We start from the raw sequence: 23632 nt of genomic DNA, 5'->3' as shown, positions 1-23632 counted from the left end.
CACTGCCTAATTATAATGGGAGTGATTTGGGGAAAGAAGAACATCGAGCAGTATATAGGTACATTCCAGCACAGTGCCTAAAAAAATAAGGTAGCATAATCAAGGTTGCATAGAATTTTTCATTACATAACTTTTAAGAGTTTAACTTTGCAATTTTACTATCATTCTTCAAAATTAGGGTATGTGAATTTTGATTTGTTTAAAAGGCAAGTATGCTTGTAAGTTGCATATGATATCTTGGAGTACAACTGTGTAGAGGGAAAAAATAGAGTTTTTCTGATTTTTTTTTTGGGGGGGTTGCAAATGGCAGTCTTGTTGAAGAGATGGCTCATGAAAATTTTTCAACTCATGCATAGTAAATTCTCTTTGTCTTAGGTTCTTAATACTTTTTAAAATATAAAATATTACTAGTATGTAAGGTTACAAAGTATGAAAACTGAATCAAATGTCACAGGATAGAGGAGACAACATGCATCCTTTCCAAGATAGGAGACTGGACTTCATATTTTAGGTGCCAAATTTTATTTTCAGTTAGTTTTATTTTCAGTTGTTTATGTGTTGAATCAGGGTATTGGAAATATCCTGTAGCTTACATATTTCACGTTTTTCCTATACACCCAAGTTTTCTAAAAGAATCTACTGCACCTGGTAGTTTTAAATGTGCTGTGTTCAGCCACAATGTTCTCAAAGTGACCTAGAGGTAATGATTGTTTCAACTTTAACCTTGATATTTGCAAGCAAGCCCTTTACACGATCAATTTGTTTATGCAGCAGATCCAGACTTTGGTACTGCTTCTCAGAGACCTTTGCATCCAAGAGACCTGTTTCCTTACAGGGATTATCCCTAGTGTGGCCAGTATTAAATGTGGAGGGGCCAGGGGTTTAGTCTCCCACCATCCCATTCCAAAAATGAAGCAAATAACCGATCGTGGTGTGCTTAGGTATTTTTCTTTGATAATCTGACTGCAATTTCTTTAAGACCTGTTTCAAGTTTATAGGTAAGTTACTCATTTGCAGTGTGGTGGAGGGAAAAGAGGACTTCTGAAAATAGGCATGTTTTAGAGATAACAGGCTGTGAGAGAGCACCAGTAAAACCTGTTTATCCCTAAAACCATAATTACATGAAATTGTGTTCTTATTTTTCTATGTCATACTCTCTTGTTTTCAGTTTACTTCGCATGTGTTTGTATGTGGGTGTAGGAAAGGGGGTATGGAGACTAAAATATTGTATGGGAAACAGAAAATCCTCTGCCAATGTCTTTGTGGCACAGAATTTTTCTAAAGCCTTAAAAGTAAGAAGAAATGTTGGCTTATGCAGATGCTTGAGTGGAATCATCATGCTGCAGCTACCACATCTACTGTTGTAACATGTACAGCTTTTTTTGTAAAGGAAAATACTCTCTGTGAATATTACTTAAAGGAACTTCATACTCATTACCCTTTCTATTTTAGAAGCTTTATATTCATAGAAGCAAGGATCAATGCATATTAAGTGAAACCTGCCAATGAAATCATATGCATGTGTAAACAGGCACAAAACACAGAGAAGACAGAAGGCAAATTGTTTATTGCATGAATACTTAGATATTTTACTTCAAGGTTTTCTGTGCTTATGAAAAAAAAATTAAAGATAACTTTTCCAGTAATGAAAATATTAGTATATTTTGACAGTGTTCAGAAATGGTTATGTAATGGCTATGCTTGCTAAGGTAGCTAGTTAATCACTGACAAGAGCCGTAATTATTAAGCAGCTGTAATTTACTAGTAGTGTTTGAAAGTACAAAAGGATATGTAATTTAATAGTTAAAACAATAAGCACTTCATTTATGTTTCACTAGCTGTTAGGCTGTTCTTATATAAATTCAGCTAAAAAGGCTGCTGATGTTTAAATACTTACTGTAAAAGTGGAAAAGCATGGTGAATTTGGGCAATAGCAGGCATGCTGCTGAAAGAGCTGTTGCCATGTTCAGAGTTCAGCTATCAAGCCTTTCCTTTGCTTTCCTGTGAAACACCTATTTTGTTTCAAGGTAGACTTCAGTGTTCACTTAATCTTTTAAAAATACTTGTGCTGGACAAAGAAGTGATGCTTGGAGAGATGTACGTGATTCAGTAGGGAACTTGAAGTAACGCTGGGTATAAGGAGCCTAGTGCCTCCTGGAACTTCCCCAGCTATCCTGGGGCAGGGTACTTGTGCTACCTATCTGCAGAGGAATATAATGTTTCTGTGCCGTGAAAACTGTTTTAGCCTGGGAGAACTTCATGAAGAGCACACTGGAGGAGTAGTGCTGATCATATGCTCTGCCATTCCTTTCTTCCTTTTTTGTTGATGGTTCTTTACGGAGACAAATTTGGTAGCCGCCTTTGGATTGCTGGAGAACAGTTGTTATTATTCTTGGCTATCATTATAAACACAATGTACATCAAGGTTTCTTTACTCTTTTGCCTCACCACAAAATAGCCATGTCACAGGGATAGCAATTTAACATTGTTTTCAGAAACAAAATAAAGTGATTTCTCATTTCTCAACTGGAGTATATTATCTTCCAGTTATATCAGGGATATCAGCTGCATACTGTAATGTTTTGGATTCTGTTGGATAACTAACAGCAAACAGCAGTTAGCTCCAGGTGTTACTGAGCTGGTTCATGCTGCCTCAACGGAGAAACTGTGCAAAGATATTCAAGATTGAAGGTATTGGCAGAGAATAACCCATGATGTTAACCAAAAATGTTTTCAGTTGATTCTTTGTCTTTCATATTTTGCGAAAGTAATGTTTTGTAAGGCACTGCATCTGCAAAATTACTCTGCATCTTGAGTCTTCATGAGATTGGAAGTGTTGTTCTGAATACATCCAGATGGTTTAGCAATAAAATCTTTGTCAGATAATCTACAATGATCTGTGCTGTTTTCCTCTGGTAGGTGACCATGATTCCTAAAGCATTAGGGTAATTTTTTAATTATTTTTTTAAGTAGTCTTTTATTTAGAGTCCTCATTCATATAATTTCTGATTATTTTTTTCTTCAGTCACTATGGTCATGTATGTTACAATCATTTTAATTTCTATTTTATGTCTTCTGACAGGCTTATGAGTATCAAATTTCTTAATATTTGGTCGGGTTACAAGCCGGTAGGATTTGTAAGAGAAACAAAGGTGGTTCTTGGAGACAGGACAACTGTTGAGCTTTAAAAGAAAGTGACAATTGGAATTTGGTTTACTAAAGAGTTTCAGGTTATGGAAATTTGGCAGGGACTGTAACTGATAGCAATTACACTTCAGTCCTCTATGAGAAAGCAGTTATTTTGTTTCAGTTTTCCAATATAATGTTCTGTTACATTGTAACATAATTAGGCATCACAATCAGCATTGCTTGGATGCTCTTAAAATAAAAGCTGCGCCAGCCTTTCAACTGATCCCTTCAGAAAGAAGTTGAGATGTGGATGAAAACTCTTGTATTGCTTATAAATATTCTATTACAGTGCTGGCAATCTGGTGCAATGTCCTAATGAGTATTTAATGTATCAAATTGGATAACTTAATTTGACAGTTATTTTTAAATACAACCAAGCTGTGCATAGTGATAGAGTAGCAATGTGACACGTCCAAGTAAAATCAACAGTAACATACCTGTTGTCTTGTAACTGGTGTTAGAAATTGTGGATAAATTTCCATTCTTAGTCTCCTGGATATTCTTATTTGCTACACCATGTGATATAGAACATATTTTCCTTTTCTAGTTAAAACTATCCTGTTCTGAAGAAATTGGGCAAATGGATCATTACGAAGGGTCCTTGTCTGTGTTTTTTCCTGCTCGGGAAGGGAGAGTGGAATTCTATCTCGTTTGGTTTATAACATCAGATATTTAGAGAGATGATTCTTATAACTTGTGATTCCTTTCAGTCTTCAGCCTTCAGAACTGACTATTGTATTTGGCTTGGTTTTAATAGTCGAAATACAATGAACCTTCTGAAAACTTTACCATCTCAGTTATGCTGGTCAGATCCTGAAATCTTCAGTGTTTACCTTCATAAAGAACTCCATTTTAGTGTGTGAACTGAGTAAAATGAGTAGAAGCTCTGGATTTTGCTGTGTGTTTGTGTCTGCTACTCCTTTAGTTCTATCTTTCCAGGTATCTGGTAAAGTATAGCACTGGGGGGGTAGGGTGGGGTGGAATCTATCTTTGCTCTACAATGGTATTTGAGTTGGAAAAAATGTGTCACAAACTAAATACTGTAACTATTCTTTTCATGAATTTCAGGAAAAAGAATCTAACTAGACACTGTTTAAGTAACCTCTTTTTTTAGCCTTAAAATAGTTTCTTTCAAAAACAGGTACAATGATGCACAGAGCTGTAATGAATTGCCCAAGGATATATAAAACATACTGTTTTGTTCAAATCATCAGAGTTTATGATTACACTACAATTTCATTCTCTCCTTGTACCTGAGGGTTTAACATTTTTATGTCTATTCACTTGGCTAAAAATGAATAATGGGTACACAGGATGTACCACTACAGCCATTTGGTATCACAATTAAAAAATGTGGATACTCTGAAAATCAAAGGAAAGTTTTGCAAGTCTAATGTATATACATTAAATAACATTGATTGGCTGGAAGGATGCAAATTGTGGAATAGCAAGCCTTATGCAATACAGATTTTTTTATTTTTAAAATTGTTTGTTTTGCCTTACAGTCATGTAATGAACACATTGGAAAACACTATAGGGGTGATATATATGCATCATTGGTTTTTATGAAATAACAGAAAGGAGTGTGCCCTGATAAGTGCACCTGAAAAATAAATAATTTTAAAACTGTGTGTGCGTTGCAGGTTGTTATAAGCATAACTTTTAGTCTTTAGAGCAGGTCATTCTGCCTTTAGTTACATCTGTGTAATACCTTGTAAAGTTATGCAAATGTAATTGAAGGCAGACTTTTGCCATCAGCCTGGGAATAAAAGGCTTGATTGTAGATATCTTGCTTCAAAACATTTTGATTATTTTTTTTTTTATATATATATAACTGAATACAAGTGATGGCTGTCTTTTGCCATTAATATGTAAAGCAGTAGTTAGCACTTTGTATTACTTTTAACTGTACTTTACTTTTAACTGACCTTTTGGTCAATTACATAGTAAAAAAATTATTTTTTTTTCTCTAGAATAAATGCCTGATTTTCATAGGATGAATCTGTCACAGATAATCAAAGAAAAGGATTGATTTCTTAATAGAAAATGTTTAGTGTTGTAGGAATCAAAGTAGTTGGTATTTGAAACTTTAAATAACATCAAGGAAGATTTTTTTTTTTTTTAATCATAACATAGCAGTTCTGTTGTAAAATCAGCAATTGTATATCCCCAAATAGCCAGCTATTGGCAGTTTCAAGCTTCACAATAAACTGCAGTGAACGCATGTTCTTTGCAAAGGCCAGTGTTGAGCGGTAACCACAGTAACAGTCAGAGCTTCTCTAACTGCCCGTGCATATTCATTGCATGGACAAGACTGCAGCAGTATGTGTTTGTACGCATACTGAGCGTAACACAAGTATTAGTTACTCATTGTAGAAGATGAGTTTCTTTTAGCAGAAGTATATCTGTGCAGCAGTAGTAACATTCTGCAGTACATTTACTAGTTCCTTACCTGACAAGTCAATAGAAGAAGAATTAAAATTTGCGACGTTTTCTTAGGAATCTGTGCTGTTACTCAAAGTTGATGACTCTGGTGGCTCGTTTTGAAGGCAACTTTAAAAACTTATTTCACTATAGGAAATAAAACAAACTCTAAGAATTACAGATATATTGGATTATATATGCTGGAGTACGTTTGCTGAAGGTGTTCTTTGACCAAAGTAGGTCAAAAAGTATTAGTTTGGCCCACTTCTACAAAGATTTTAGTATAAGACAGTATTTTGTTCTCTGCAGTGTCATAAGACCTATCAAACAAATTTAAAAGGGATGAGAACAGAGGACCAAATCAGCGTATCTAAAGCTGTTAGATAAGGTGAGCAAAGACTGCTCAAACATAGTATGTGTGCATATTGATATTTGTTATTTTTCTATAAATTTTGGTGGGAAGTGCATAATGCCTGCTATAGAAACACAATATATAACTTTTATCAGCAAAGGAGAGAAAACAACAATCTACAGATTGATCTTGTCATAACTTTAATTCATATTGAAGTATTTGGGGGATTTTTTTTTTCCATGTCCTGTTGATGATTCGTGTTGCATAAAGCTTCCAGAGGAACAGAATGTTGTATTATTTCACTATTGGATTATAATTCATGTATTCAGTGTGCTGTAACTGATTGAAGTATTTTTAAAAAAAGTAATATTCTGATACTGTAAATACAGGGGTTTTTTTAATTATTCTTTCACCAGTGTAAAGAAGTTTAAGTGACTGCTCTACTTGATCAAAATGGTGGACACTGAAAACCAGCTCTATCCCCTTACTCCTTTGGAAGAGGATGATATAGGCAGCCCTTTATCTGGAGAGTTCCTACAAGATATGGAGAACATTCAAGACCTCTCTCGGTCTCTAGGTGATGATAGCTCTGGAGCTTTAAGTTTAACAGAGTTCCAGTCACTGGGAAATGGTCCAGCATCTGATGGATCAGTTATAACAGGTAAGAGAGTTTTAGTTTACCATAAAACTTTTGTTTATAAATACATAGTGATAGAAATTAAAAACTTTTAAAATGTGATAATTGTTGTTTATGACTAAGTGACACTAGAAATATATAAGCTGATCATAGCATGGTCTTAAAATATTTAAGGCCAAAGTTAATTTAGTAGAAAAATGTCACGGAAAAATTACTGTAATGTCAAGTTGCTGTTTTAAATTATCATTAGTATCAACACCTTTTTAAAAATAACTTTTAAAAATTGCTATTAGTAGCAAAGAAGTTACTGTGTATTGTAGTCATATAGGAAGTCACAGTATTGCACTAAAGGTATTCCCCATTTTTTAAAGTTTCTTCAAATCACGTCTATTTGAAAAGTACTGTGAAATGTTTGCCAAAAGTTTATAATCCAACCCTTAAAAACTCACCTAGAATTCTAGTATATTTTAGTGTACTGATGTTTTGAACATGCTGTTTTCTCTCCCTTCTCAAGACTAGCATTGTTCAGGTAATGACTCCTACCCTGGTTAAAGTAACAGTCTCAGAGAGCTAATACATTACACAGTCTTTAGTCAAAAGATCTTTGTGAGAGGCTTTGTTTGAGAGCTCAAAATGGAAATAACTGCAGTAGTATGGGACACTGCAATAATGTCAGTAAGGTATTCCTTTTGAAACCATGGGTTTACAAATCTTATAGCAGTAGAGACATTTTAAGCAGTTTATGATTAACTTTCTGGTTGTTTTACATTATGTTTTGTTTTGGGGGTTTCTTACTTTCAATTGATTCACAGACTGTGATCACTATTTTACCTTACTAAAACTGCAGTAATACAACTGAGGTGTGTCTCTGTGCTGAAGTGGTTGAAATCAATAGTGTGAGTATTGAAGGGAGAAGGGAGACCTGCCTCTTGGCACTATTGCCCAAAGGAATGTTTGTAGAAATATGATTTGGGTCTCTTTTGGTTGCAGACCTTCACATTAGAGAGATGCCTTCTACAGGAAAAGTTATTATGTGCTGGGTTTATAATGTAGTCCTTCTAAGACATGAGGTTTTTTAATTGTGTGTGTGTATGTGTGTGTGTACAAGTCCTACAGTAATCTAGATCAGCTTCTACCATCAAATTCTAATTTGAGTATTGAGTGTTCATTGCAAAACGTTCTAGTTTTGCTGTTAGAGAAGATGGAAACTGTAAACTTTTAAGGCTCAGATTCCATAAGGCAAGTAAAAAGAAATGAGAATCACACTTCAAAAAAATCCTGGGTTTTAGGCTGTTCTTGATGACTCTGATGCCTGTGGGCTTGGCAGTGCTGGCAATGCAGACTGAGTTCTATGCCAAGGCTTTTTCCAACATAATACTTGCTGACCTACATTCATGAGTGTTTCTTAATCTTTCTGTTAAAATAACACACCCATCAATTTGCTGAAGTCTTGTGGTGCAAGTTGCAAGATGGAAGATAAAAGAAATTCTGGCCTCAGAAAATATTTTCCTCAAATAAGGTGGAAATATTAATTGAAATAATTACAGTTGGAATATGTTAATTTTGTAACATGTTCATCTAGAAGTAAAATGTCTGGAGAGTTTATTTCATTGTACAACAATTCAGAAGTGCTTTTCCCATTATAATGAAAAGGTAAAATATCCAAGCAAGGCTTCTATTGCTGGATTATCTTAGAAGCAGACATTTGTGTTACCTTCCTTTTAATACCTGTTCGACCTTTCTACCAGTGTGCAGGAGCATGCTTTCACTTTGAGAAAATTCTTTAGAGACAGAAGTTGTCTAACTGCTTTTTAGGCCTCAGTTTAGATCGTCATTTAAAACTATGAGTAGCTCTTCAAAAGTCAAGGGGACTTCAAGTATATCTTAACTGTAACTCAGCATGAGCTAGGAAATATGTCTCTTGTCATATCATAGCAATAGATACTATGATACTTGACACTATAGCACAAGAGATGGAAGATATAACAGCAAGATGAGCTGTTAGTAACCTTTCTGGAAGGAGCGAGTGACAGGTTGAGCGGATGTTGCGATACACAACTGAAGTCATGGGGGGGTTCCATTTCATTGTGGTGGTTTTTTTTTTCTTTTTCTATTTTGTACTATCTGTCTTGAGCAGTAGATATATGTTGAATACTGCTTTTCAGTTTAAAATTTATGTCCTTTGTGAAGACGGTGTATGTGCATTTTTATGGTTAAGAAAATTTCCTTGATTTAAAAGAATACTAATTCAGTACTTTTTAGTTACTTATTTTAAGTTGTGGGATAAAATAATTTCATGTTCACATCAAATTGAGAAAGATTTGGAAAAAAATCAAAGTGAAAAATGGAACACAGGAAAATCCCCAAAAGCTTGGTTTTCTCTTATTTTGTGTGGCACATATTTATTGAATCCTCAAGAACCATTATCAGCCTTCTAGTTCTTGTTATCAGGGTTACTTTGGTAAGGCTTTTTGTTTGTTGACATTATATGTCTCATCAAAATTAGCAGGGTACATCCTGTATGTTGTGTGTGTTTGCACTGTTAATATAAATATTACTTATTTTTCAAACACGTATGGCCAAATTATTAGTTCATTTAATGACTATTAACTCATGATTATTTTTTAGAATAAGCTCATTTTTGTGTGGATTTAGTATAGAAATGGTATCAATCTTGATAGTATAGTATTTATGAAGTGTTCCTTTTTCTTTTAGACACCCTTTCACCAGCATCCAGTCCTTCATCCATTAATTTTGCCACAGCTCCAGGTAGCATAGATGAATCACCCAGTGGAGCATTAAACATTGAATGTAGAATTTGTGGGGATAAAGCCTCAGGCTACCATTACGGAGTACATGCTTGTGAAGGTTGTAAGGTACAGTTGTAATTTTCTTTTTAAGAACCTAAACCATGTTGCTTTATTTACAGGGTTATATGAAGATAAACATTTGTTATATAAATGTTTAATTAATATAATTCTAGCCGTTACAATTATTTAAATAATAAACATATCTGTGATCTTTTTTCTGAAATAAATCATTCAGGTACCATAACTGGATACCATAACTCAATACCAGACCTTCATCAAGCAGGGGCAATTCACAATGATAATTTTAATGCTGCTTTTCTGGATATAGTTACTTAAACACTAAAACAACTTAAAACACTAAACCATGACTAAATGCCAAGCCTACTTGCTCCACTAGTGTTTTATTTGTGTTGGGAGTATTGCTGTGAGAAGCATGAGAGTTTGCTATATTTCCATTATAACACTAACAAATCCTGAATTTCTCATCTCCACCACATTTTGCCTGAATCACTTATTATTGTACCTCTTGTAGTTTTGGGGCCAGTGCACATCTCTGGAGCAAATTAATGTTATCATTAATGTATAATTTTTGGGATGATATGGCCCATGAATTATAAGATTCTTTTCTTTTTCCTTCTAATGTTTTAGTTTTCCATTTTTTTCTATGTTATAATGTAAGGTGAGAGAAATAATTGTATATGTATACATTTTTCTTCCATGCACAATGTCAGAATATGATAATTCCAATATAAATCTTACGGAATAATGCTAGAATATCTATTAGAGATGGGGAGCCAGTTCATAGTCAATTGTGTCCCACAGTCTTAAACGACCTGTTGTTATGTCATGTCAAGCAAAATGTTGCCATGTCTCCAAATTTGCTAACCCTATGATTTCGTAATATGAGACTAACCTTACATTGCGTTATCGAAACATCATGGTAAGATCTGTTGAATTACAGGCTTTTCTGTAATGCTCATTTTTGTGCCCTTGGCTTTTTCTATACACTGTGCTGTGTTGTCATACCCCTCACATTTGCTGAAGAAAAGGTGCGTTAAATCTGTGTGGTTTTGTGACTTACACATATGAAAGATGAAGGTTATTTCTGACAGAGGACACCGAGAGAGTGCGTACAAAAGCAATATGTGACTGTTTGGCTTAATCCTTAAGAGCAAATCTGCTCAGGTACTCTGGGCTCTTGGTCCTCTCCCAAGAAAGAGGGGCTGAGAGCTACTCTGTTCTTTCATGTTTTCTATTCTATACATGCCTTCATACACACCGCTTCACTGCATAGATTCTTACCTTTGGACAGGTTATACTTCACATATTGTTTTGCTAGCAACATCAATAAACAATAAAAGAAAAAAATTTACCTGTGTGATTGAAGTTTAGTAGTCAATATTCTTTAACATTACATATTGTTTTCTCAAACTTTTTATAGGGTTTTTTTAGAAGAACAATTCGGTTAAAACTCATCTATGATAAATGTGATCGCAACTGCAAAATTCAGAAAAAAAATCGTAATAAGTGCCAATACTGTCGTTTTCAAAAGTGCCTTTCAGTTGGAATGTCACATAATGGTAGGTAAGAGTGCCCTTAATAATATGTTTGTTCCTACCCAGAGCCTGCTTCTGGAAGCAGGCACTTGGGTAGCGTTTTTGCTTATATATATGGGTTGAACCTCAGATTTTTACAGTATAGATTGTGGCAGGGGACACCAGTTTCCCTAGTGAGTAGTTAATGTAGTTGATACACAGCTGCCAAATGTACTGTTATGAGCTCTACACAATTGTGCTGGATGTCTGTCCGTATGAATGTTCATTTAGTTGCTTTCTTCACCCAGAACTTTGGCACCATTACTCCTGTTGAAACAAGTTTCAGTACTGGATGAATTCTGACCAAGGGGATTGTAGAGGAGTAGGAGGAGAACAACTAGCTCATTGTGGAAGGGAATGATGTAGGACAGAAATTGGTAGGAAACCAGACTTCATTATTTTTCAGATTACAGTGCAACAGCTCTTGGGCAGATGGTTCAGGGAGTGTGGGGGGAGGGCAAAGATCCGTGCTGACTGTGGAAAAGGAATCTGGTAGGTTGCTCGTTAAATGGAATGGTAAAAACTCAGAGCGTTTAGATATCCAGTTTAAAAATTATGTTATTGTTTATGTTAATGATTTAAGATAAGGCTGATAGGCCTGTGGCTTACAGGCCAATTTCAACCCACAAGGCAGTTTTATGCGCAGTATGTAGCTTGCTAAGCAACTTTGGTAAAGAGGGAGAGGCCAAGCCATGAGAAAGCACATTTTGGTTGGCCAGGTGACAGTAGTTTGCTTTCCCTATGTAGGTCTGATGGTGTCAAGGCTAAACTTGGGAGCAGGTGCAATTTGGGATTAGGTAAAAAGCAGGTGAAAATGCTGGGCTAGGTGAAAAGCGGTGGGTTAGGAGAACTTCCTAAGGAAACTATGCAGTCAAGATGGCTGGCTTGGAGACTTGGTTGGGGAAGCTGCCTATGACATTGTTGTCTAGAGTCCCAGCAAGAGACGATGGGAGAGTTGACTTTCTGATTCTGGGGAAGTCTGGCTCCCTTGTGGTGAGCCTTGACTGAGATTAAGGTCCATTGGGAGAAGGTTGATAGTCTCTGCAAGTCTGGTGATAACCTTCCTGAAGCGGCAGACTTTGGAAGAGTGTGCCAGCCAACAAAGTCACTTCTCAGGGGCAGGATGTTGAGCAGGGAGCTGTGCTGGTTGTCAGGAATTAACATTCACTTGAAGCTCTTTCATCCTACTAAAATGCTGTGGACACCTGTGCTCCAGCTGAAGGGAGTAGTAGCAGTTTTACTGCAGCAAACACTTGGAAGGCAGTGCGGGAAGGAGATGACTGCTAACTTGCAGGTGATACTTCTCATGAAAAGAGCTAGAACTAGATTTAGAGCCATGACCTTAAAACTGTAAGTTTCAGTTTAGAGCAGATAATCTTCCACTTTTCCAATAGACCCATGACCAGATTCCAAACAGGCCTTCCATGTTGGACTTCCATTGAAGTCCAAAACTGTATTTCAGATCAAACCTAGAGTCCCCTCCTTATGTCATGAGACACGTCCTTATGTCACGAGAAAATTCCTTGGTCATGTTGAGGGGCTAATTCTGCACATGCTCTGAATTGCTTAAGTCTAAGCAGTGAGGTTCTGTCCTCTCACTGGTTAGATGCTGAAATGCAGTAAGAGTAACTAGCTGTATCAGCCATCTCAAAACCTTGCACACCATCAGAGGGTAAGGCTCTTTTTAAAATGGAGCTGGTTTAGTTTTAAACTGAAACTGGAGAAGGATGTGGACATGCCTGTTTTATTGCTAAATGGCAAGACCACTTGCCCAACAACTGGGAGACCTCTATACCCAGTGGTGTTTCAAACTCACATCTCCTGCCTCTCAAAAGAATATCCTATGACTAGATTGGATACTCAAAGTCTATTCTTATCCTTTCCCGTCTTGAAGGGCTAATCTAATGAAAAAAGAAGCACAAAATGCTGGGCCTAGGAGGAGGTTTTCTTGACTATAGCCTTTGAGCGTAAATCCGGGTCTCTGGTCTGTTTTGTTCTCACTAGACAGTACAGATATGTTGAATTGAACATTCAGCACATAAACAAGTGAATGCCCCAGCAGGTTCAGAATCAGCAATGGGATTCAGGCGCAACTCCATTGCAGTGTTCCCTGTAGAAGAACTCCCCAGGCAGCTCTCCAGCTGGTGCATGTGCTCTCTGCCAAGCTCCTGACATGAGTTTACTCAGTTTTTTAGAATTCCCAAGGTGGACTTTGAGTTTCACACTGGGAGTTGCAGAGCACAATAAGGAGAAAACAAAATACAACTACTTAGGTAATGTAGAAGGAAAAAGGCATGTGTTCTAGCTCATTGCAAATACCAGTTTGTGTCTTGAAACATCCGATTACCTTCAGTTTAGCATATTGTCTTGATAATTAGTCACTATGTTGGAAAGGATGAGACTTTTTCACTCATGCATTTATCATAATAAAGATACTACCTGTACCTCAGTTCTTCTAGACAGGAAGTCTTACTGCCCTGATCAGCAACGGTAAAAGGCATAGGTTTTTGTATAACTTATTTTTGTTTTACAATTATGTCTTCCTATCAGCAATACGTTTTGGACGAATGCCAAGGTCTGAGAAGGCCAAGTTGAAAGCAGAAATTCTAACAGGTGAAAATTATGTAGAAGATTCAGAAATGGCAGATCTTAAATCACTTGCCAAAAGAATTCATGATGCTTACCTGAAAAACTTCAATATGAACAAGGTTAAAGCCAGAATCATCCTTGCAGGGAAAACTAATAACAACCCAGTAAGTACTTTTGCTGTAACTTTAAGGTAAAGCTGGCAAGTACATAAGGTGATTATAATAATTTGTTAAACTCTTAAGCAAATATTTTAGAAAATAAATATCATGCTAATACAGACATGAAATATGTAAGAAGAATACCTGTAGTAAATATGGTTGCTTTTAGCTACTATCAGAATAATAGGAAGCTTTAGGAAAAACAGGTGATTAACTTGTAAATGGTAGCTCATAACCTTAAATTATAGTAGACACACAAGGGAAAGAAAATTAGTTCTTAACAAAAAAAAAAAAGTGACATCTGAATGTGAATACCTCTTGGTGTGTGTGTGTGGGAAATGGTTCACAATTAATTTCCTATTATGATGGTGAAAAAAAAAATTATAATGTTTTTCTGCCACAAATGCCAGGATAAATACTGTTGTCTTTTAGTGTATACAGGAACTTTGTATGACTTTTGTTTTAATCACAACAATATTAATGGCAGGAGGGGAAAGAAAACTTGAATTTGTAATTCTTTGTTTACAGTTCTGGCCATTTCCTCACCCAGCCTTCCTGGTCTTTACTGTATGGTTACTTTGAAAGGGAGAAGCAAGCAAGGTTGTGAAGACGCGTATGCTGTAGAGGTTATTTTTCTTTCAGGATAATTTAGCCAAGGTCTACCTAATGCTATCAACTGCTTTTTGTTTTGTAGCACATGAGATTGTATAACCATTGTAAGGACTGACTTGTTTCACTTTATGCACATTTTGTAAAATTCTGTTGTGATTTATGTTAATTATATGTAGAAGATAAGTATCTTATTTTACCAACAATTTTAATTTCAGTAAAAATTTGCAGGGAAGAGTTTTTACATATGCCATAATAAAAACCATGTGAGTGTGGGGATGAGTTTTATAAAAATTGTAAGCAAGCTGTCTTCTAAATTATGGAATTTGGCATATTATAGTCTAGTCTAGCCAAGCATGGAGACTTCTACATTAAAAGAGAGACATACGAATAATCCCAGTCTTTTTCTCTGGATTAAAGAGATGTTTAAAATTAAGCACAGGCTTGAACTTTTTCTGGGGTCCAAGCCGACAGTAAATACCATGCTTTAACACCTCACCAAGTAGGTATCTGCATAACATCCTTTTCAAGCTTGTTACCACATGTCAGAATCATAAGTTACAATATGTACCATACATGCAGGGATTCTAGATCACTGCACCCTAATTTTTGTGTTTGCCTCTATGCGATCAAAGCTTTCAGATTATAGTCATCCAATTGACTAGCTAATAGCGGCTTGCACGTATCTTGGTGAATTTACAAGTAAAAATTAATGAGGAATCAGACCTAGTACATTATAAACAGGCTGCTTCCTCATTCTTCAATATGCAGGGAAGAGGAGAAGTTTTTTAAGATATTTCATCATCTCTTGGGAAAACAAACATTTTAATTTTCTTTTGACTTTTTAACAGAAAAATAAAAAAAAAAGAGGGGTTTGTTGGTGGTAATTAGTAATCCATCTGTTTCTGAACACCGTGTTAATAGCTGATTTCAGCGAATCCTAATTCTTGTCACGATTATAATTCACTTCAGAATGAACTAGCATTTTTCATGATGACAAGGTATCATTTTCAAATTTAGCTCCTATGTCCTTGGACATACCTATTTTCTGCACAGTGAAATGATGATAAATTCCAAAAAGGTTTACAAGATAGTCTACATCTTTTAAAGGGTTTAGAAATGTGGTGGGTTTATTGCTTTGCCACTTTCTGCCCATATCCATATGCACATAGAAAGTTCTGTTCTGTATAACTGAGTACTGAAGTGAGATGGAATATGTAGTTGCATAAGCATTTAAAAAGTGGACAACTGTGGGAAAACAGCACGTTTTCTACATTAAATATGTGAATTCTATGAGTTTTTAACAGAACACCAAGTATTCCTCATGATATTTAATCTGAGATGAGCAAAGCAGCACAGGGACGGTGCTTTGCTTAGCATTTACAGAACTAGATTTATGTTCAAGGTCAATTGCCATGACTTTGGTAGGCTGGGAAACATTGGGTTTTATTGTTTTTCTTTAGTCAATTGTCCCCTCTTTTGTTTACTGCTCTTCAGATATGTATCAAAATATATTTGAGTTCTGGTTGTTCTTAAGAAGGTCTGAATGCTTTTTTTTATATGATGTTTTAAGAGATCGACTCATCAGTTTGTAATGCACATACCTTTTTAAACTAAGGGGCTTATGGAAAAGACCATGATCAAGACTGAAATTTTGTATTGTCTGACATTCTAGTGGGATTCTGGGTTTAGAGATGACTTAGAACTAACTGTAGCTAGGAAGAAGAGCTGAATTTCTGCGTTAGTTCAGCTGGGACATAGTCTATGAATAACATTATAATAAAACACAAGAGTAGTACAGGGTTCACATTCTTGTGCAAATATGCTGTCCTATAATTAAATGACTGTCTGTATTCCCCCTAGGATACTTCAGGAAAGCATCATGATGTGCATCAAGTGTAGTTAGTTTAGGAATCGATAGGAGTGTAGGCAGAATAACCTGGACTTCTGGAGAAGGTAATACAAGTCTTTTGTGAACCTTCTGAGACTTGCTCTGAGATGGATATATGCATACTAAGCACAGTACTTCTGGATCTTCACTATAACTACTACATAAAACTAGATTAAAGATATGTCATACATATTTACATTTTACTATTTGCATTGTTGTTTGCAGAGCAGACTTGTTTTTAGATATTGCAGTTTGTAGTTCTGTAATACATGGCTTCTCTTTATGCAGAAATGTGAAAGAACTCAAGGTTTATTGATAGTTGAAGACTGATTAGCGTCAAAGTTAAAGTTTATCAAAATTCCTATTCTTTAGGAAACCAATGATTAATAACCATTATTTTGTAACTGAATTAGTATTTTTTTTCTCTGTAGCCATTTGTTATACATGATATGGATACCTTGTGTATGGCAGAGAAGACCCTGGTGGCAAAATTGGTAGCCAATGGAATTCAGAACAAGGAAGCAGAAGTTCGAATCTTCCACTGCTGCCAGTGTACATCTGTAGAGACCGTCACAGAACTTACCGAATTTGCCAAATCTATTCCTGGCTTCTCCAATCTTGACTTGAATGATCAAGTGACACTTTTAAAATACGGAGTTTATGAAGCCATATTTGCCATGTTAGCATCTGTGATGAACAAGGACGGGATGCTGGTAGCCTATGGAAACGGTTTTATAACCCGGGAGTTCCTAAAAAGCCTGAGAAAGCCATTCTGTGATATAATGGAGCCGAAATTTGATTTTGCAATGAAATTCAATGCACTAGAATTGGATGATAGCGATATATCCCTTTTTGTTGCTGCCATCATTTGCTGTGGAGGTAAGCATTACATATTTGTTCTTTAAGGTAGTAAATTTTAAAATTTTCTTCATGTGAATTAATAATTTTAATGGAGAAGCTTATATATTTCTTGAAGATTCAGTTCTACCACTAACAATATCATTTGCCCTTTTAGCATGTTTCGTGGAAGATACTGTTTAACTGCTAACAGTCTTGATCCTGTATTTTGCTTTGCAGAATTGTAGACTTGCTTGGATTCACTGTTTAGCCTCCCTTAGAGAGAGGGCGAGTTACTCTGTTTTTACAAGTGGGATGTGAAGAGTGTTGGTGGTTTTTTTGTTTGGGGTTTGGTGGATTTTATTTTTTTTTATGTTTAAGGCTGGCTTGGAAACAGTACTTGTATCTGCCAAATGGGCAGAAAAATAGCATGTAATGAGACTGGAGGCAGGTGCAGATTATAGCTTTGCTTATCTTTGACACTTGCTGATTGCATCATGTAATGAGTTCTGCACAAATGCACAGCTCTGTTGATGTGTTCTGATTTTAACGTCACAGGGTGTTTTAAAAAACCAGCTTACTTAGCTAATTAAAAAAATATCAGCTGATGGTATTTTTAAAAAATATTTCATAGTACCTAAGGATATGGGGATTTTTGTTTGGTTTTTTTAAATGCCCATTGTTTGAACTCTTTGAGTAAAGGAACACAAATATAATAAAAATTTATAATCCTTTCTTTCACCCAGAAAGTAAGGACATTCATATTTAAGGTTAAATTCAAAACTATCCATAAGCATTTTGAGAACGGGAAATAAAAGATAAAGAAAGTTCCAACAACTGCTCCCGCTTGCCTTTTTGCATTCTGCCAAACTCATAGGATGTTTCACTGCTCTGGCTGCATCCTCAGCAATTACAAGAAGAAAGATACAATCTGTAGACTGTCAAAAGCTTCATGTGTTAGTTTAGACAGTAAGTTCCCATCAAGTCTTGAACTACTTTTGCACAATAAGTTGGTATTTTGATGTTTCCAGAAGTCAGGAGAGTTCTTTGCACGCAAAATGTTTTGGGGTTTGGTCCCGTCCCCGCCCCCCCCATCCTTTTCCATGGAACTAGCTTAAGTTTTCAAGAAACATATTTAGTCTGTTGTCCCAGACTTCTTACAGAGAAGTTTGGTCTGGAGAGTCTTTGAAGGTATTACATGAAAATGAAATCATATACTAGAAAGAGTGAAACATCCTTAATAGGTGCTTCTCTATGTCCTGTCAAGAACTTGTGCTATGGAAATATACATATGGGAACCAAGAGTGAAAGCCTGTTATTTATGTCTTGCTGTATTGCTCCCAGACTTCAAGAACTCTAGAAATAGCCACAGGCTTTTTCTTCTGTCCTTACTGTTTGGATTCTATTATCAGGACATACAGAATAGAGAACTGGATTCCTAGGCTGGATACCTCTGCTGGTTTTTGGGGTGAGAGGGTGGTATGGTTTTTTTTTCTTTTGTAGCACAGGTTGTATTTAGTAGTATGAAATCTCTCCTCAAATAACTGTGGGCATTGACAAAACTTTGGCCAAGGGATAAGGAAGACTACATTATTTTTTTTTTCCTTTTCTCTTTTTAAGATTCATTTTGAGCCTTATTTCTCTCAGTGTATAATGTAAATATACACTGTAGCCTACAATATAGAATCTATAAAGTAGCCTACTTTAAAGAATAATTATAAAATTATGACATGTATTCTTTTGTTTGTTTTGAGAACAGATCGTCCTGGTCTTGTAAATGTAGGACACATTGAAAAAATGCAGGAGAGCATTGTGCATGTACTGAAACTTCACTTGCAAACCAACCATCCTGATGACATCTTCCTCTTCCCTAAACTTCTTCAAAAAATGGCTGACCTCCGACAACTTGTCACAGAGCATGCTCAGCTTGTTCAGATAATTAAGAAGACTGAATCCGATGCACATTTACACCCTTTACTACAGGAAATCTACAGGGATATGTATTAAGGACTTTTAGTATTTTTTTCCACAATATTTAAAGACAAGAGCAATACTAATAACAGATGGGAGCAAAACTACTTGCACAGTTATCTGCTGTTCACTCAGCCCAGAGCATGAAAAATCTAAAAGCTGGGTAACTGGAGTGTTACACTTCTTTTGGTTTGGGATCTTTTGTCTTCTTTTGAAAGAGTTCTACAGAAAAATACTGATCATAGTGCTCATGAAGTGTCTTATAATGGTTCTTTTATTTGGAAATTTGAAGATTGGTAAGGAATACATATTTGTATAATAAATCAGAATGTTAAGTAACAGAAATGAACAAAATTGTATTTCCTCTTGGCTTAGTCATTATAGAATTAATATAACAGATTCAGTAAATTCTTTCCAGGTCTATGCACAATCATAAAGATTATGCACTTTTGGCTAATGGTAGTTGCTGAGAACCAGCTAACACTTTTTCAGTCTAGGTGTATCAAATGGTTGGATATTACTGTACATACACTTCTACAAAATTTGAAAGACCTCTGATCTGCTGCTGCTTTAATTCCATGAAATGCAGTACAGCTTCATACAGTATTACATTGGTATACCTTGGGATTAGCACGTTTAAAAGGTGGTTCTTTTATGAAACGAAGTAAAATCCGAAGAGTTATCTAAAATACAGCAGAGATGCTCTATTCAGGTGTTTGTTGAAGAGTAAATGTGATAAAGCAATGGAACCCTTTTTTTCAAAAGTGTTTTAAGGAAATACAAAAATCTCCCTGGGGTAAAATATATCATACCATGTGTATTTTGGAGAACTTGTAATAGCTCAAGATGCAGCTTAGACTTAAAAATACTGTTTTGAATTAGCGAGAATTTTGGAGAGACTGAAAAATCTGACCCTAGCCCAGAAAAAAGAATTTCAACTGCACAGCATTCTAGTGCAGTGATAGCTTACTCTGAAGAAATGATTGTATGGGAAAGGCACCTTCTTTCTTGACAAGTATCTTGGTGGTATGGAGTTGTTTGGACCTGTTACTTTTCTGATTAATACACTCATTTTTTCCAATTATCCACTTGGATATATTTATTTCTATTCCTTCTTCAGCCTTGTCAATAGAAGTATTAGCTAGATTATTTCACCAAATTTTGTCCTTGTCCATACAGCCATAGTGGATAAGGTGACAGATACCAGGAACAGGGTTTGTAGGTGTCAATTGTGTAATACTATGAAAGAGAGCACAGTTGAGAGTAAGTTTATCACGTTCCTGAGAGCAAACTCTGATTTTACAACAGTACTTATTCCTGATGCAAAATAAGCCATAAGGAAACTGCTTGACTTTGCCATTTTACAGGATCTTTTATCAGAGAGTACTACACAAAAGTGTCAGCTGCATGCAAGACACTGTGCTATTTTGTGTTCTTTTCGTTTTTTTAATATGGTAACTTCACATTATTATTTCTTTATTTCACTATTTGTTTCATAACACAAAGATCTCGGGAGCCAGTCTTAGCATTTTCACAATAGTTAAGCTTTCAGCGGCACAGGAGGACACTTTGTACTTGTTTTATTGTAGCATGTTTGAAGACTTCAGAATCTTAAACCTTCACTGCAAGAATTAAGTAAGACTGATAAAGTGAAAGCATCGCACTATGATTCTTACTTTAGTCACAACGCTTGTTTCTTTACAGGCCTGCTGGCATGGCTGGACACTGGATAAATTACAGGTTTAAAAGCAATTTGGTATTTATCCAGGCAATGGTCATTAGGAGAGGTTTTAGTGTCAGATATATTTAGTGTAAACTATTGAAGCATGGGCCTCAAATTTGGTGACCAGCTGGGGCAGGATAGAAACAATAAATGCATGTGCACAAAACTCTCCCCATCCCTGTCGCCAGTTGGCAACAGGAAGAATAAGCCTTACATTACAGCTACTTCTAACGCTTCGTTAAGAGAAGATCGTTGGTCTTACCAGGAAACAGCAGAAGCGATGAGGTTGTCTTTTGTGTCTTACAGCAGTGCATAGTATGCCCTCAGAAATAACAAGAGGATTTTAGTAATGATGCTGCTTTATTCTTGAGGTCAGCCATGTCTCACTAAGGAACTGTGGGGTTTAGGCATAAGACATTGAGCATTGAAATAATTGATAAGCAATATACTGCTTACTCAAAAAAATTGTCAGAGTATCAGCCATTCTGTGATGGCATACTGAAACTCTAATAGCCAACTGTTTTAAGTTTATCTTCTAAAGAAAGTATAAGCTGAAATTTTTTCCCCCAAAGCTCAGATTTATGCAAAGGGCAAATTTAAGGTTGTGTTCCATAGTTTGGGTGTACTGAAGTTTCTCAGGAAAATCAGACAGTTGGTGTGGACAAGAACTATTTTTCCTGCTCTTGTTCTCAAAAGTGGCTAAAAGACTTTACTGAAACTTTTAAAAAACATGGAAAATTTAATAATAAATACTTAAATTCTCAGCAAAACTATAAAGAATTAAAACCAGCATCATTCAGTGGAAGGCATAATGTTTAGCTATATTAACAGCTGCTTGTAACAGGTTCCTGTTATCGGCATTAGGAAAGTACGTAATTTGCATTTTTCCTGTTCCAGATCCATTTTGTTTTGTTATTTGAAAACCAGCAAGCATTTTTTTACTAGCTCCTTGGACACTGAAGTTTGATTTCTGTTTTAAATTAAATTGCAGACCTTTAATGAAAAAAAAAAAATGGAAAGAATGCATCTCTGAATTACAGAAATATGAACAAGATGTTAACATAGCCTAAAATTCTGGATAGATTCCACTGCCCACACTGCTGCACTGTGCACATACCCACAGTCTCTTCAAAGAACGACACAGGGCAGACAATTCACTTCCCGAGTGTTAATGAGGAAAAGAAGTTCTTAATTTCTACATCACACTTTTAATGAAGTATATTCGCTACTTCAGTAGGTGAATGCAGCAGGCTTTTGCCAATTAAGATTTCAAAATGACTCAATTTGTGTTCATTTTTTTAGAAGTTTGGAATCTGAACTAGTTTGAGATCTATTACTGAGGAGCCTTCAGCATCTCCACCTTGTACAGATCACCTAATATTTTAAAATACCCATTCTATGGAGGGAAATAAAGTGATCAGATTTTAGGTTTAAAAATTTATTAAAGATTTACTGGCTTGTTAGGTATAATTTTGACCTGATTCTATCAACATAACTTATTTTATTGTCATAGCACTGAACAACTCTGGTTAGCCACCAGGTACCCACAAACAGCTTAAGACAAGAGACAACAGATGGATAGAGAAGAATCCTAGGAAACAATGGTATGACTTAATGGTATGCAAACCTACAGCTTGCTCATTATTTTTTGAGGGTTGTTTGGGGTTTTTTATTTATTTATTGGGATGCCCGAGGTACTTCGACAAAGGGGAAGGAAAAAAAAAAAAAAGGAAGGTTTTGTGCCAAGTGTTAGGGAAATCTGTTCATTTTAATCTCCTTCTTAAATATTTTCTTTAATGAAAATGTCTTCAGTGTAACAGCACAGAACTGCCATTTTAAAAAAAAATCAGATACTTTGTACCTTTTTAAATTTCAGAATGCCACTTTTAAAAACAAATTGACAGACGATAGGAATATTTCCACTTACAGAAATTGAATCTTTCTCCACATTTAAAGAAATCTTCTTTTTTATTTAATTGCCATTTCCACGTGCCTTTGTGCTTTGGTTCTAGCCAGCTGCTAGAAAGCTGAAGTGTTGCCAAAGAGCATATTTTTTGCATTATTTCTGGCCCGCACAGATTTAGGAAATACCAGCAGTTGCACTAAGTCCGTTCTCATGAGAGAGCTAGCACAAGTTTGCAAATCAAAGAGCTTATAATAAGCATCTAAACATTTGTTTGTTTATTCAAACTGCTAAAACTTGGGGAGATTTATTCATCACGAGAGCTGGGTCACATACTATTAAATTTGAATTTCCTCCTTATTTCTGATGGAAAGCTGGGACAACACGCACCATCTCAGACAAAGCAGTTGGAGAAGATTACACCGTAGCTGCCCATACTATGTCTGAAGAGGAACAATTTCAGCTCTGTCTCTCCTTAAAAGCATCCCTGTTATTTAGTTGAAAATCTGCAACTACATTTAACAAATGCATTTGCAGCTGTTGTGATATTGCTTCAGCATAAGGTCTTACAAGTAATGGTCCTTGCCTGAAAACCCCAATCCTTTAGTAAGTGTTGAAATGTAAGGGGTAATGTGGTATCTGCTGCTTGCTTATATCTCAAGTGTTTTCTTGATAATCAGTTGCATATAATTATTTTTTTATCTAGGCTTAATCAGCTTTGTTATCCTTCTACTAGAGATTTAAATTATATGTGGGTTTGATCTAAGATTATTGATGTTGTAATGTATTGTGGGATTTTTTTAACTTAAGGTAATACCATTTCTTCATGTTTCAATTTGTAAAAAACAAGACTATGATTGCAAGGTATAAACTTTCACTAAATTATATTACAGAGGTGCTTTACGAAAAATATGTAAATTATTTAATTTAATTATTTGTTTCAT

At 35.7% G+C, this 23632-nt stretch overlaps 1 protein-coding gene across 5 annotated transcripts in view; it reads left to right on the top strand.

Moving 5' to 3' along the window:
* PPARA (peroxisome proliferator activated receptor alpha) overlaps positions 1–20146 on the top strand; it is a 37498-nt gene extending 17352 nt beyond the window's left edge. For 3 of the 5 annotated variants that reach the window (XM_075051789.1, XM_075051791.1, XM_075051788.1), the window contains exons 4-9: positions 6382–6626; positions 9318–9478; positions 10854–10992; positions 13558–13760; positions 16686–17133; positions 18851–20146. In XM_075051789.1, the coding sequence (XP_074907890.1) occupies positions 6419–6626; positions 9318–9478; positions 10854–10992; positions 13558–13760; positions 16686–17133; positions 18851–19098 (1407 nt within the window). In that variant the 5' untranslated portion in view covers positions 6382–6418 and the 3' untranslated portion in view covers positions 19099–20146. Of the gene's footprint in view, positions 1–5922; positions 6002–6381; positions 6627–9317; positions 9479–10853; positions 10997–13557; positions 13761–16685; positions 17134–18850 lie in introns of those variants that run through there. The other 2 variants (XM_075051790.1, XM_075051792.1) reach the window with 2 other exon arrangements.
* Positions 20147–23632: the final 3486 nt, after the last annotated feature.

The sequence above is a fragment of the Buteo buteo genome, chromosome 19 (assembly GCF_964188355.1).
Source record: "Buteo buteo chromosome 19, bButBut1.hap1.1, whole genome shotgun sequence".
Classification (NCBI taxonomy): Eukaryota; Metazoa; Chordata; class Aves; order Accipitriformes; family Accipitridae; genus Buteo; species Buteo buteo.
Note: the sequence above shows the minus strand (reverse complement) of the source record. Positions and strands in the feature narration are given on the sequence as shown.